The sequence below is a fragment of the Eucalyptus grandis genome, chromosome 1 (genome assembly GCF_016545825.1).
Source record: "Eucalyptus grandis isolate ANBG69807.140 chromosome 1, ASM1654582v1, whole genome shotgun sequence".
In the NCBI taxonomy this organism is placed as follows: domain Eukaryota; kingdom Viridiplantae; phylum Streptophyta; class Magnoliopsida; order Myrtales; family Myrtaceae; genus Eucalyptus; species Eucalyptus grandis.
The window spans coordinates 48,125,347-48,141,371 of record NC_052612.1 but is presented as its reverse complement, the minus strand read 5'-3'; the positions used below and the strand labels follow the sequence as shown (position 1 = coordinate 48,141,371).

The 16,025-nt window shown below is 43.2% G+C and overlaps 2 protein-coding genes across 2 annotated transcripts; one reads left to right on the top strand and one right to left on the bottom strand.

Moving 5' to 3' along the window:
• Window positions 1-110: 110 nt before the first annotated feature.
• Window positions 111-3,749, bottom strand: LOC104447809 (myosin IB heavy chain). Its single transcript, XM_010061536.3, has 4 exons — window positions 3,200-3,749; window positions 1,350-1,668; window positions 690-748; window positions 111-584 (listed from the first exon to the last, which is right to left on the bottom strand). The coding sequence occupies exons 1-4, from the start codon at window positions 3,492-3,494 to the stop codon at window positions 553-555; spliced, it is 705 nt and encodes a 234-aa protein (XP_010059838.2). The 5' UTR covers window positions 3,495-3,749; the 3' UTR covers window positions 111-552.
• A 9,775-nt stretch (window positions 3,750-13,524) lies between these two features.
• On the top strand, window positions 13,525-15,572 carry LOC104447803 (ethylene-responsive transcription factor CRF4). The gene has a single exon (XM_010061522.3). The coding sequence runs from the start codon at window positions 14,151-14,153 to the stop codon at window positions 15,225-15,227; it is 1,077 nt and encodes a 358-aa protein (XP_010059824.2). The 5' UTR covers window positions 13,525-14,150; the 3' UTR covers window positions 15,228-15,572.
• The last annotated feature ends 453 nt before the right edge of the window (window positions 15,573-16,025 follow it).

The following is a 16,025-nucleotide window of genomic DNA, read 5'->3' as shown; positions in this document are numbered from 1 at the left end:
AGACATGAAAGTCATTACGTTTTCCGACTTTCGCCCGGAAAAAAACGACTCGTGTTTACAGGATCCTGTCACACTTGTAGTTCTAGGGCAGTTACCAAGAATTTTGTCAATTGTTGGTGAAAGTTATAAACGACCGATCCCCTCCATTTCAAATCACACTATAGTCCTAAAAAAGCAATGTTGGAGAGCAGAACTTACACAAGTAGAAGCATAAGAATATCAGGGCCTTGTGGACCCTAGTCGTTTCCCACTTGAGACCACTTCCGCAAAAACCTAAGAGCTAAAAAGTACGTATTGTACAATGCCTGACTCTCCTTTCGACATCCTCAACTAATCGACAAAGTTACGTGTATACATGGATGATTTGCTGGTTTACAATTTGAAAACAACGTTGTTATCTACCCATTTCCCGCTCTCCAGCGAAAGCCACCACTCACATCAAACCAAAATCATATGCAGACAGTTTGGTGACGTGCGAACTATTGCCTAGGCCCAAAAATCATCGATCATTCGCAGGATGTGGGTAAATCGGTGCAAAGAATCAAATGCAGTCTACTTCCTCGTGATTTTTGTCTTAACGCCACCTGAAAATCACACACCAGGACTTTTGAGCACGCAAAAAACAGCACAGATAAAAGAAAAGTTAAGACACTGGGACCAGCCAAGTGCTCAATAACTTAACCACATACCTTCAACTTCCGCAAATTGAATTTCTTTCACCAGTTCGGCAGCTGCATTGTACTCAAACCTGGACAAAATTAAACACCCTGTGTTGAGTTCATTCCAAACTGCTACTAATATTATGACCCACTCAGCCAACAGTTCCTTTGCTTCCACAAACTTTACATTAATATGCATATTACAAGTAGAAAGACCATCCAAAATTCTATCTTCACTAAAACTCTTTGCTATATGCTTTTGAAACGTAAAGAAGCAACTGTTCACCATATGAAAAATTTACAGAAACAGAAGTACATTATAAATTAATGGCTTAGGCCTAAGTAGCTGAAGCAAGGGGACATTGACCTAAGAACCATTCATGATTGCAAAACGTGTTGAGCTGATTATTTTATATATTCAGATTGAATGGGATAAAATATCTGAATATATAAACTAGACAGTGCTTAAAAGCATAGCAAGATTTGAGCCCATCAGATTCCTAATCCAGCTGAACCATCAGGACTTGAGGCACGCCATGTCCCAAGGCTGAATGCCTGTCCAATATAATTCTTTGTGGAAGTGGTGCAACAAATAGCTAGTATTCCAATTAAAATTCTACCTGTCCAGTATAACTCAAGAGTGTGTGCAGAGAGAGAGACAGAGAGAGAGAGACAGAGAGTAATGCTGACCTATTGGAAAAATTCACTTCAAGTTCATAGTCAGATGCGCTCTTCGTGGCTTCAACTAACACAGTAACAATTTCTGTTTTCCGTGTACTAGCCATGAGTAAATCATATTCTGTGGGAACTATAACCGCAAAGAAGTTATCACTTAGTTCGCTCAAGCACATTTTCTCCACAGCTGCCAGGGCTATCCGCCGTTTGAGGGCATCAGTTTCAGGGTCAACTATGTATAAGGCAAAGTCGGTGATCAAAAGAATACGTCGTTTCATTTTCCCCGAGCCAGTGAACTTCAAAACTTTATCAGCAAATAGCACTTGCTTATCACCTGGAAAAAGAGAAGATTAACAAAGAAATGAACTGAGAAATCTGTGAACACTATAAAACTAACACAAAAGCAAACTGTCCATTGGCCCCCCAGAGGATGAAAACATATAAAACACCATGGATCAACTAAGCTCTACTTTAACAATGTCACACAAACAGCCTAGTTTAGTATCTTCCTGGAAATTAAATTAGAAAAATTACTTCTAAGCCTGTTCACTCAGCTTATCAATTATTGTAACGAAAAATTATTAGGCACACTAACAACAAAAGGCAAAGAAAACAAATGAATAGTACACAGTAGCATCATAAATGTGATTTTCATGCTACATTCCTAGATGTTAAGTCTGTCTTGATTTCTAGCCAACATGAGACTTCATGGATGTTAATCCTGCAAGAGAAAAATAAGGAAAGAGCAAGTTTCCTAACCAATTGGGTCTTATATGTAGTTAACATTCCTGTTTTGGATAGGAAAACAAAGAATGAGAAAGAGCTATTCCAGGTTGTGCAGAAAAGGCAATAATCTTCGAAGATCTCTTCGAAGATTAACATCAAAGGAAGTCATTAAGCAGCAGAAGGAAGAACAGTGGCTCGAGTTTTTACAGACTCAGGTGATTGCTACAAGATACTTCCTGAAAGTACATTTTAATTTTTCAGTCCAGGGCAGGACATTAAAATGATTTTCATCTTTGTTTTCTTCATATGGTCCCCAATACTACATATGCTTGCTAAAGTAACAATTTTAATAAATGCCATTACTAATCAACTACAGGAATAGGTGATGTGCTGTGAATTATCGCATGGACCCTTTTCAGAGCAAACCATCAAAAAACTTCAGTCAATGTCGAACGAACTTTTGAGTTTAGGTGTGGTTTCAATGAGAAACCTCGCCATTTCAGACTACAGGCTTGTAATTTGCACGAACATGAACACAGCTATCATCCCTCTCTCAAGAACTCCATTTCGCATTTGACATACTCCCTCAAGAGCCACTTCTCACCTGTTCTGCCAGAAAAACTCGACCACCGGATAGCAACGATTAAGGCAAAAAATCGCCTATCCAAACCCACACTACCGACATCCTGAGAGAAACCTCGCCATTTCAAACAAACTACAGTTTTGTAAATTCGCATGAAACATGAACACAGCTATGGTCGCTCTCTCAAGCACTCAATTCTGCATTCGACAAACTCCTCCAAGAGCCACTTCTAACTTGTTTCGCCAGAAAAATTTCGATCAGTCGATAGCAATGATTAATGCGCAAACTCGCCTATCCGACCTCACTACCGACATCCCGAGAGCAGCACAACACGCCAGAACCATAGACCAACGACACCACCGCCCGACTTTCAGCGAGCCGCGATTCGACAAATCGACCTCATCAATTCACCTCCAAACCCAAATCACGCACCAAACTCCAATCCGCGAATCTAAAAATGCTATCCAGCCGCCACAGCCAATCGATTCCAAAAATCAAGGGGACGCAAAACAATCGAACGACCGCGGCGACGGCGACGGCGACGGGGAGAGCTGACCTTGCTTCTGCAGAATCTTCATCAGGAACGGGTGCGACAGAACGTCGAGGTAGTCGCCCTTGTAGTCCCGGTGGAGCGAGGCCTTCCGCCGGACCTTGAACCCCATGAACGGCTCCTGGTTCTCCGTCACGTTGTTCGCCGAGTGCTTGAACCGCACGCTGTGCTCCCGCTCGCCGCCGCCGTCGTCCCCGTCGATCCCGCGCGATCCCGGGGAATCGTCGTCGGCGGCGTCGAATTTCGGGGGCGGGGGCTCGTCGATCCGGACTCGCAGCTCCGATTTGTACCGGTTAGCCATGGGATTGAGGGAGGGAGGGAAGCCTGGGAAGGGAAGGGAAGGGAGCGAGTTGAGTCGGGCGACGCGGAGGGATTCGACTCAGTGAGTTCGGGCTTTCGGCGGGTGAGAGGTGGCGGACCTGAGAAGCGAAAATGATTGCTTTGCCTTGCTTTGCCTTGCTTTGCCCGGTGGCGGCTCCTCCCGGTTGGATGGATGGCTGGCTGGTGGTGCTCTCTCCGGCGCACGTTCGCTGAGCTGGCGCTCCCCTGTTTCTCTTACCGACAGCTGAGCTGGCAACAAGCAAGCGGAACGTATTGATTCGACGAAACATATAAAATAAGGAAAAAGCTACTAAAAACTCCAATTTTTCAATTATGACATATTTATCCTAAATTTTAATCCCAAAATTTTTCTATGACATCAAATTTTTGGATAAATGTGTTACACAAACACAAGTTTGGGATTTTTAGTATCACAAAAAAGATTTGGAATAAATATACCATAATATATAAATTTGAAGTACATGTGTTACATAAGTAAGTTTGTAGTAAATGTGTCATAGTTGATAAAGTTTTGAATAATCTTCCATAGTTTTTCGTTAATGACACATATTTTATATTTTTTAGAAGAGTAAAATTAAATTTTCTTTATTTAGTTATTTTTATGAGGCACGAGACACCAATTAATATAAACAAATGAGGCAATGCTATACAAGAATTTTAATTTCTAAGCAACTTTTGAGGCTTAAATTTTTTTATAGAAAATAATGTTCACATAATTATATATATATATGCTATGTGAACAAAATTAAAATCCTTTCGCTCGTTCTATTTATGGCATTAAGATTGGAAATGTTGTGGAGGGACGACAGCTCATCTTAATCGAAAAGAGGAATGCTTTTGATTGCTTGAGGGGTGGATTTGTCTAGGTGCGTAAAAGCTGGCTCAAGTGCTCATAGAGAACAAGTGTGCACATTCCTCTCTTGGTATGTAAGGCACCTGAAGATGATAATTTCTCGGCGTTCCGACTATTTTCTTTTCGATACATTTTGTAAAGGTGGTGGTGACATATAATTTTATGTCATTTCTCTTGCATTCTCGCATCTCGACCTCAATCAAAACAAAACACGGGAATTGAAGGATCCTATACTCCATTCGATTTCAATCTCATTTCTACTTCCCTTGAACTTTCGAGTAGGCCTGCCAAAACTACAAACATTTCCCAAGGACATGCCATGGCCCGATTGAATGTGGTCTGGTCTTCTTATGATCCGTGTTGAAGATGGGCTCAGAAAGAACTGGGCCTATCATGTCACAACTTTGTCCATAAGAACTTCTTCATTCGAGACTCAGTTTGACTCCCGACAAGCTGATGCCAAATTCACATGTGGTCGCTTGAGTTTCTTTTTTTGTATGTAATAATTTTTCTCCGCCCATCAAGAATTGATAAACTAGCGGCCTCCTTCTCGACACGTGGCATGCATCTTAAATGGTGACCACTGACCATAACTTCGTCCATATTCATTAAAATGAAAAAGATCGTTTGCATATCTACTTCATGTCGTTTCATTGACTATAAATAAATAAATAAAATTCGAATGACGAGAGCACTCAAATCTACAGATTCAGAAGTGGACTTATCATATTTGCTGTTATGGATAACATTTCCTCGCAATTTGATTATCAAAACAAGCAACTTAAGAGTTTTGAAGTCTAGTTGACCGAATTCTCTCTTGCTAAACGAGAGGTATCAAAATGAGTTGAAAACATGTATGATGAGATGGATCAAATATAGGTTATCTAAACATTGCCGAATGAATTATTATGGGTTTGACCGAGTCGAGTATAAGTTACTAAATTTGTATTATAAATAAATTGATGAAAATTAGTTAAATTGATCGGTTTGAGTCTGATCATTTTCGACTCATTCCGATCCAACGCCATTGGACTGCCTTAACTAAAGCTTACTGACGAAAGCGAATTAATGAGGAACACAGCAAGACCCATGTCAGCTGTACCCACGTCCAAGTATTTTACGAGCGGTCGAATCCTCCATCTCCTTCCAAATCTCAGTCCAAACTATTTTCTTATTCGAGAGTAGATATACAAGCATAGTCAATAAATCATATATTAAATGGGGTCGTGCCCACTAGGGGGAGTCGGCATGGACAGGACCCTAAAAACCAGGTTCACTTTAAAATTCAAACCTAAACATAATCTCAGTGACGTTTTAATAAATATAAGTCACGCACTATAGTGTCTGTCCATTGAACGGAGTACACGAGCAGACACGATTAGAGTCATTTCGGCACGACTTCAGGGTCTTTGACTCCTGCTATGATTCACGAGGACTCTATTTAATTAAACAGAGATATGCTACTTAATGTTTTGCCTTCTTCAAAATGCATATACGACGACAATGACATAGACCGAAAATAGGAAGTTCGCAAATTATCTAGCTACCGAGCATGCACTCCAACGTAGCAGTGCATGGCAGCAAACCATGCATCAGTGCCGGTCGTATCGGGATTGTCTAGGGATGGCCTTGAAGCCACAATGCGAGAAAGGATTTCTCTAGAGTTTTTTTTTTTCTTTTTTTTGGGTAAAAGGTAATTGGATTGAGCTTTAACCAAAATATACAAGCGAGCGGCACTAAACTTACACTCTAGAGAGGATTTCTCTAGAGTTATGTAGTTGTTTGGGGATATTTTTGAATTAACGCCTGTACAAAATTATTTATCTTGACCATTCTCTATTTAAATTATAAATCAATGTGCTAATCCATGGAATGCTTAGTTCGAACCAAAGAACATTTTTGAATTGACACTTTCGAATGCTGAAATGATCAAAAAGGGGAAAAGGGTTGATCCATGCTTAGTAAAATCTAGGCATGACTTGTGACTTATAGAGATTAGGGTGAGTATGCTTTTAAGGTATAGCCGAGAACTTGAGAACCTGAAACTTAAAAAATTAGTGAAAACCATCTTGACATGTGAATGCAAGCTTTAGGATATGTAAGGCAAGTTCTAAATTTAAAAAATTAGAAATCCATTTTGACATGTGAAAACCTGAAACTTAAAATAAGTTTTTTTTTTGTTTTGTTTATCTTCATTTATATCTCTATGGGATCTTGCATCATTTAATTACATAATCTGAAACCACTAATTTGAGTTTCCATTTCCAACAATATTCATGATCGTGACTTTTATTTTATTAACATTGATAATATTCATTGTATAAATATGAGTTATAGTCGTGGTCATTAAAGTAATGATGTACTACAATAATTTAATTAAGAATATGAGAGGAATTTGGATAGACCTTTGAATCAATTTTAGAATCCGTGATAGGTTAGGTTTCAAGTTCTGAAAATTAGAAAGTCTATCTTGATGAGTAGATTTCAGGTTTAAGGTGAAATTTAGATGGAATCCGAAATTGCTATCTTTATTATAGATGCAACGCAACGACGATGATTAGCATCAAGGGACGTGCGTGCATGCGTACGCGTGTGAGCGAGCGTGCGAGAGAAGAGGGAGAGGAGAGAGGGAGAGAGAGAGAGAGGAGCATCTCTCGCTTCGAAAAGACGCTGGCGGTGACAGACCGGCCCTCGCGAGGAGAAGAAAAAATTATCTTGGCGTACGGACGCGTCGGGGATGAATTTTTCTAATCCCACCCCCACCCACTTCGATAAATCTGCCTCCCCACCCCGTCCATCAAAGTTCGAGCTGAGGCGCTTGTTTTGCTGCAAGACTTGCAGACCCCAAGGTCCCCATGTTGCCCTCCCCAGCAACGGAAAAAGCTTCAATGTCGTGTTAGACTTGGCCCGTTCCTTCCTTTTTCCACATTTAATTTCTCTTCGCAAATTTCCAAATTTCATCACTAATAAGTCCATATTTCGAGCTTCATTATTGCCTTTTAGCGCCCCACCCCAAAAAAAAGGAAAAGGAAAAAGACAGGCGCTCCATTATTGTCAACTTGGGTTAGCTACCTGGCTTGTCCCGCTTGACTCGTGTCGATGCCGGGCGTCGGCGTCGGCCCCCCCGTCCGTGATTTGGAAATTTGTACGCAGCCAACAGTCCGACGGGCGCGGGTTTCCCGGTTCGCCCTCGGATCGAGGGGCTTTCTTTCTAGGACATGGCGGTAGATCTTCTCGTATATGATTGATCAGATGATTAGCGAAGAGGATCTCTTCGGACTCGGCGCTTCTTGATCTTAGCGTGCTCAGTGCTCACGACCGGGAAATGGTGAAACAAGAGAGACAACTGGCGATCCGTCGTCGTCGAACTTGGCGTTGTGTTTAGTTTATTTTGTAGCCTGTCGTCCGTCCGTCCTTGCTGGTGGTTTCGCTTGGCTCGATGGGAGCGGAGTCCAAGGTAAAGCTATAAGCTCCGATATGAATTGAATCAACTAGGCTTCTACGAGCGTACGTACATGCTGCATTTACTTAGATTTTTTCGTGGATTGCATTGGTTTTTCTTTCTTCTTCCTTTCTCGGTGCGCGACAAAAGCGGTCTTCCCTTATTGGGTCCATGCGATCCACTTGACCCCTTTTCTTTTCATGAATTTTATGTCCATAGAAAGACCCATCGACCAAATCATTAGGAATTCTTCATGTTCTGTACTAATCGATCTTTAACTATAATAGTACTCTCGATTTTTCTGAAAATGAATCCCAACAGAGAATTAACGCACTTACCATGCTCGTGCGACGTGTGGTATGTCATCAAATCCCAAACGTCCTCTCACTTCGACTTTCGCGTTCGCATATTATCTTGCGGAGCAACGGAGATTGCTCCGGAATCGAAAAATGGAGAATGTTTGATCATAGCCAAATTTCCACGATAACATGACCGAGTTAGAATGAGAAAATTGTTCAAAAAGTCTTGAACCTATTACGTTTTTACTAATTTAGTTCTAAATATTTTAATTTTATCAATTGAGTTATAAACATTTTTGTTATTTTGCCAATTGAGTTCATTTGACTAATTTTAGCAATGATCGTTGATGCAAACATTGACGATCTTGCGTGGCACGGCTAGCATTGATATTGACATTTTAAATAATATTTTCATATTTTTTCAAAAATTTATTAATTTTTACTTAATTTTTCTATTCTTTTCTTTTTTTCCTTTTCATTTTTTTATTGAGAAAGAGTGAAAAGTAATAAAATTCAATTGACAAAATTGAAAGATTTAGAATTAAATTACTAAAAGTGTAATAGATTTATAGTTTTTTGGATAATTTTCCAAGTTAGAGCCAAACCATTCCATTTGCTGATTTGTCCGGCCCTAGAAGCATCCAAGAATTTCCTACGTTTCCGTTGACTGACACGTATCTTACTGGATCGATTCGGTATAAGGCATTATTGCCGAAGTATATTTGCTCTCGTACATTGATTCGTTCGTAGGAATAAGAGGTATCTTCATACACAATCATCCTGCCAAAAGCTCGAAGCAAGTGTCCAAAGATAAGGGAATTGACTGGTCAGACATTCACACGTCGCGTTAATTTCCGGCGCTTCCTTACGTTTTACTCCTCATCGCCTCAATTAATTTAACATGGAGATTAAATTCCCCTGATGGGTTTGCTTCAAAAGTTATGAATTTCTTAGCACTGCGCTCGACATGCCGGACAGGAGTGTAATATAAGGAAAAATCTAGTTTTTGCTGCTATATTACGTGTTTACTTCCACGGACTTTGGAGACCTCCGGTCGCAGGTGCATGTTGGTCGATGCCAACAACCGAGTCAAAGGATGTAGTAAAACATGCAGCCCTAGCTAGATTATGGTCTTATATAGTCAAGACATCGAGAACCAACCAAATTGGCGAAATGGACGCGATTTGTTGCCTCGAGAATTCCAACAACTTCGTCGTGTTGCATTATTCACCACTAGAGATGTTTCATCGCATATAACTTTCACTTCACCCGTAAGATTTTGTTGTAGGGATGTTAGCATAATGATCTTTATCACCCTTTTTATTGGGGAATAACGGAGAACTCCCAACTGCACATTCCAATCCATGGAATTTGGCAATCACAACTAAATTTTGAGCTACCAAAACCTATCAGAGAGCTATTTAATACAAGACAAGGACATGTAAAAGACCAAGCTCTACATAAGGGGCTGCCATAACAAAATTTCTGGCCATGTTCCCTTCCCTATGCTACACATAATTTCATCTTCAGAATCCCTCATTTGAATGACAAATTTAAATACATTCCAATTTTTTTGATCCATCCTTCTTCATTTTCCTTTATTTAGACCTCACGTAATTGGAAATGTTAAATAATTTGAACACAACGAAATATGCTCATCAAAATACCAAGCTTCTCGAAAAGATACTTGTTTTGTTTTTATGGATTAAAAAGATGGGAACAAGGACGAGGCACAACTATCCATTGTGGCGATTATCTCTCTCACCAACCAATAACGTTCAATTTGGGTCATAAATATCATCTACTAGAATCGCAAAGGTTTCAGATTGACAAGCCTATAATTGCAGTCTGAGCAACATACAAACAATTACTTAGTAAAGCACTTAATAAAGTTGCAAAATTTTCAAACGGCAAACCACTGAGAATATATCGAGTGAAATAGTTTACCATCTCGTTCAAACCCTTTATAAGGGAAAATGAATTATTAATATTACATCGACGTGCAATCAGTTGCTCTTTGTTTATGATTATTTTTTAAGATTTTTTTGGGTAAATTCTCTTATCCTCTTTGATCTCTGATGTTACTTTTTTTTTGGTACTGAAACATGTTTCGGTTATGAGGCGAGGGCGGTACAGCCCCGGTCTCCTTGGCAATCGGACTTCGAGATTTGATCGTACCGTCCTCTCCTCAGCCACGTATCTCCTTTTCGGGAGTTACGGTCTGAGATATAGCATTGGCTGAAATCAAATCGGCAGACCAGGGGCAATGCAAAGGCTGCATCGGGTCGCACGATTCTGGCGAAGGCAGAGAGCGAGTACGGGAGGGATTCCCGGGCGGCGGCGTCGTCGTTGACCATTAGATGTCGGCAAGCAACTGGCGCGGGCGCAGCAGGCGAGCACGGGGCGCGACCGCACGGAGCGCAGCCCAGGCCGCCTCTGCGACGTCCACTCAGGGGCGGCGTCGTGTACTAGCAAATGCGACTCGGCTGGCTCTCGCGAGTCGGTGGGTGATTCCAATTATTTCAATTTCCCCCTTTTATTAAATTTTATTTTTCCCTCTTTCTATTTATTTATTTTTTTTCTTCGGTGAAATTTACAAAATTGAATGGACATTGAAAAAATAAAGAAAGGAACTGCGACGGTGGTGGTGGGGCAGTGGACAGGCGACGCGCTCTTTAACCAAGTGATGTGGAAACGGGAAGATCAGGAAATGGGCAATGGCGCTTTCGCTTTCAGCTGCCGATTGGCACATCTCGTTGTGAAAATCTTGCGTGGAATGGACGGGTGGCAGCCATGTGAATCAACGTGATAGGCGCGAGGCTAACACGTTTGGACTTATTACAAAGGTAAAAAGGGGTTAAAAACCGACACATTCACCTATTCATGTACAATCCCTTACAATTAGGCCATGGGTCTTTTTCTGATCGATGCAATTAGATCTCAAATCTTCTTTTTCTTCTTCTTTTTTCCAATATATGTAAGCACAATCAAATGATTTGTGTCTATCATTTTTTTTTTGTAGGAAATTGCCACTGCCCGTGCGGCGATCTTAGATTACTCATTCAATTGCAAATGATTTGCAAACTTCGAGTAAATGTTTAAGACTCGGCTATATCTTTGATTAAAAGATTAGCACTTGATATGTGTAAAAGTAGTCTCAATTATGAATCGTCAATCCTGGCAAGTGAACAAGCGAGCATTTTATGATAAAAAGCTTAGCCCACTTTGATTGCGCTCAACCTAGGCTCACTTGATTGTTAAAGTAATTAGATATTAAATCCTGCATTCATTTAATAGATTAAGCTTTTTGAATAATCGAATATGATTTCATAAAATCTCACATGGTATTAAAATTAGAAGTCATAAGTTCAATTTTTTCTAGAACACATTTGGCTCCCAAATTAAATATGTCTATGTTTAGTATTAGATAAAAAGACCATATTAAGCGTAAGAGGAAGTGTTAACATAATTAATTATTAAAGAAGACATTCATCTAGTAGTTTAAGTTTTTAAAAGAATCGACTATAATCTCACACAGTCTCACGTGGTTCAAAAAAAAAAATGATATCGTATCATTTGTCGAGGGGTCAACACGGGCAATAAGTTAGGCCTAGCTCAGGGACTCGGCTTTATTCAAGTTAGCCAAATGATTGCGTTCAATTTGAAAAGTTTAAAATTTGATAGTACTTCGTAAACCCGGGGGGATGTTTGGGCTCTTCTCAATCCCCCAATTCGTCAACATCTATTATTAATAAGGCAGCCACACCTTCCACACTCTACTTATATCATTACTTACACTCTTTTCTAACTTCGTATGATTAAGATAGGTAAATTTTAAAATGATACAAGGTCCAAAAACCTACATTCGCTATTTGCGTTTTCGAATTCATGAATGATAGCCCAGAATAATTTCTACAGCCATTTTAAACCAACAACCCCCCAAATAAAATAAAATGAAAAATTCACCTTTACGTTGCGAAATGATGAACATAACTGGCGTTGAAGGGTAAAACCTTCACGGACAAGTCTCAATCCGTGGACAAATGATGCGCTAGTCAGATCCCATGAAACTACAAGACATCACAAATTGAATAATTAACTTGGTGTTACTGTTTACCTTTCATTACCTTGGCCGGTTCGCCATACTTTTTTTTGGGTACACTTCTGGGGTCGCTAATCACGTGTCACCGGTAAAGATTATGTCTTCATTAGCATCTTGATAATCCTCTCTAAAGGACGTCTAATGACAAATTATTAATTTTTTTTTTCAAACTTTGAGAAGAAACGGTTTTTGGGGTTTTCAGCGCCATATATAACATCCCGATACAACAATATGTCCTCTCCTCTACAAAGCACGAAGCAATATAATATAAAAATTTTACGATTTGTGAAAATCCCGTTCCTCGCTAAATTTACGGCGCGTGAGGGGCAGGAGGCGGTAATCGGCGCGTGATATTCGCATATCTCGGTGTTAGAAACCACTGGAGCAGAAACAACCCAGACGAAGTACAAAGCCGAATAGTTATATTGGCGGCAAATTCTAGGTTGCTCCCCATGTTACTCCCGAGCTGTAAAAAAGTAAAAAAGAAAAATATTAAATATTAAAATAAGATTTTAAATTTTCAATCAGGGGAGTTTAATCGCAATAAAGTAAAATTTTTAAAAAAGTCTGTTGCTCGACGCTTTAAACGGGTGTAAAACCAAACGACTTGTTAAACCCACACTCTCGCCAGCTCAAGCTGAAGCGTTAGGCTCGCTGAAATTACCGGTATGACCTCGCGCCTGGACTGCATTTGGCCATTGTCAAGGGCCTGAAATGGGTAATAAAAAGGAGTAATTAAGGAAGTGAACTCCCCCCCACTGAGCACTGTTCCGGTCAAAGCAGTGAAGTGGCAGTAACCAAAAACGATTTGACCGACTAATTCTTCCTTTTTCTTTTTCTTTTTTTTTTTCGGTTTTTATTTTTAAATTTTTGCCGAGTGGTGGGCAGTGGGCAGGGCCGGGTATCTTGGGCCTCACGTGACTGCCATCACGGTGTCCGAGACAAGCACTCCCCCTATGCTGACTCACCGCCCACTTGAATCGCTCTCATTGGCGACCCGTTCGCCCCCGGGCCCCATTCGGGTCGCCACGTGTCGAGATCGCGAGCGGTCGCCGGGATGCGGCGGGGAGACCCGGGATGCGATCGTGGTCGTTGCCGCGACCCGCCCGGTCGGGCCGGGCCGGTCCTCCCGACGTGACCCCCCCCTAATTTCTCACCAAACCGATAGAGGGAGAAAAAAAGAAATTCCAAGAAAAGAGAAAACTCAGTTAATAATGAATATGGGGCGAGGGGGCTGTCGCCTTGCTTCGGCTGCAGGGACGCTATAAAACAGGGAATTCAGTGCATTCTCAGTCTATCACCGTTAAACCCATCACGAACACAAAGCCCTTGTCCCCCTTTCGAGTCATCATCGTCCTCGTCCTCATCTCCTCCCTCCCGGTACTTACTGTTGCGTCGCGTGTGTCGCACCTGGAAAGCATTTCCCTCCTCCTCTCGAGAAGAAAAGTTTGGACGGCTCTCGTCTTCCCCTTCCCACCCCGTCAAGTGGTGCGTCAAAGTCATCTGCTGCGAGACGCTTTCGCACTAGTAATGTTTTTAATACATGTGCAATAGTGAATAGCATCTGCCGCTGCTGCTATCTTGGAAAAATCTTGAGGCCACCTCCTTCCCCTTGCGAACTTTCCACACACGAGAAAAGCCACCCGCCCCTCCTTAATAAAAGGGCCTCTTTATCCCCCCTCTTTTCTCTCGTTTCAGTTTTGGCAAAGGTTTTTTAGCTGGGTTTTCTCTCTCGGTTCGTTTGAGAGCTTCCGTTTCACTGCTCTCTCTACTCTGCTTGTTGCCCCCACACACCCCATCTCTTCGGGCTCTTTATTCCGAAGCTTGCCGTTATACTCCCTCCTTTCTTCTTGTTCTCTCCTTTTCGGGGTTTTTGCCTTAGTTTGATGCGAGTGCGGAGAGGGAATCCATAGCCAAAAATGGACCAGAGCATCCTATGCCCCATCAAGTACACCGAGCACCGAAGCCTAACCCGGAAACTCCTGTCCAAGCAACTCAGGAACGACGTCCCCAACCCGCCCCGGACCGTACGGATATCGGTGACCGACCCGTACGCCACGGACTCGTCCAGCGACGACGACGACGAGGGCGACGCCGCCGAGTCGTTCTTCCGCCGCCAGCGCGTGAAGCGCTACGTCAGCGAGATCAAGTTCGAAGCCGCCTCCAGGAGCGGCGCGGGCTCGAGCGGCGGCGGCGGCCGCAGGAGGAGCTGCTCCGGGGGCGAGTCGGCCCCGGCCGATCTGAGGACGCGGCCCTCGCTGAAGGTCTCGCCCGCGGCGGCTGCGGCGGGCGGGAAGAAGTTCCGCGGCGTGCGGCAGCGGCCGTGGGGGAAGTGGGCCGCGGAGATTCGCGACCCCACGCGCCGCGTGCGGCTGTGGCTGGGCACCTACGACACGGCGGAGGAGGCCGCCATGGTCTACGACAACGCCGCGCTCAAGCTCCGCGGCCCCGACGCCCAGACCAACTTCGCCACGCCGTCGCCGAGCAAAGAGCCCTCGCCGGAGAACGAGATCCTCGCGGCCTCCTCCCTCTCCGGGTACGAGTCCGGAGAGGAGTCTCACAACCTCTCGTCCCCGACTTCCGTCTTCCACTTCCGGACTCACTCCAACAACAGCGCTGATGCCGACCCGGCCGGACCGCCGACTCAGGAGCCGGCCGACGAAGCCCGCGACTACCCGGAGTGCGAGGGCGAGACGAGCTTGGCCGATTCGAGCGAGTACCTGCGGCTGGACTTGCCGTTCCTCGACAACTTCTACAACAACTTCGACTCCCCGCTGGAGCCGTCGCTGTTCGAGGACGCCCGCAACCCGGCCCTCCCGGAGAGCAGCATGCTGAGCCTGAGCGACGACCCGAGCGACGTCTTCACGAGCGACGTCTTCCTCGACGCCACCTCGTCGGACGACTTCGGGTCGCTGCCGATGGACATATGCCAGGTCGACGACTACTTCGACGAGATCGGCGACTGGCTCTCGTCGGACCCTTTCCCCGTCCTTTGAGTGCGCGAGAGAAGCGCGACCAACAACAGCGTTGCTGTTGTTTTGGAGAGTGAGCACAGCCGCCGTTGACTTGCCGGATTTTGGGCAGATTTTGTACCGGCGGCGGAGAAGTCCCCGGCGGGGCTCGCTTAGTAATTAGCACCAGCAGTAAAATTAGCGTTAGCGTTTGTTTAAAATTATTTATTTGTTTTTGAAAGATCTCCGTCAAAGTTAACGGAGGAGAGAGAGAGAGAGAGAGAGAGAGTGAGAATGATGTGGAGCTGGTTTTTGTATTTGCCGAGATTTTGATTTTATGTACTATTTTCTCCCTGAGAATAATAATAAAAATAAAAAGTCGAAGTGTAATGCGGCCTTTGTCTTGTGAAGAGTGTACACAACCGTTGACGCCGACGGAGCGATGGAAAAAAAGAGGGAGAGCGGTTTCGCAAAATATATGTAATTTCCGTTTGGCGTTTGTTCCGGCTTTTCACACGTGGCGCGCTCCGGCTTTATTAAATGTATTTATTTTTAATCGGCGTAATTACCTTCGTGGCGAATGGAAAGTCCATTACGTGTCTACGTTCGATCGTACACAGTGGCATTCCTCTCCTTCCTCCCCCCGCTTTTATTATTTTTTTTGCCTTTTCTTCAGGAGGCGCACCAAACGAGCAGGCGCGATTAGCGGTTGGAGCCGAGCTTTTTGATCGGGTCAAGTCGGTGCGACTTCGTATGAAACGGCCTCCCGTTTTCGTTTTCTCAAAAAGATCCCCCTTTTTTTCTCCTCATCTTTCCTATGGTCCATACTTGCCATTTCCCCCC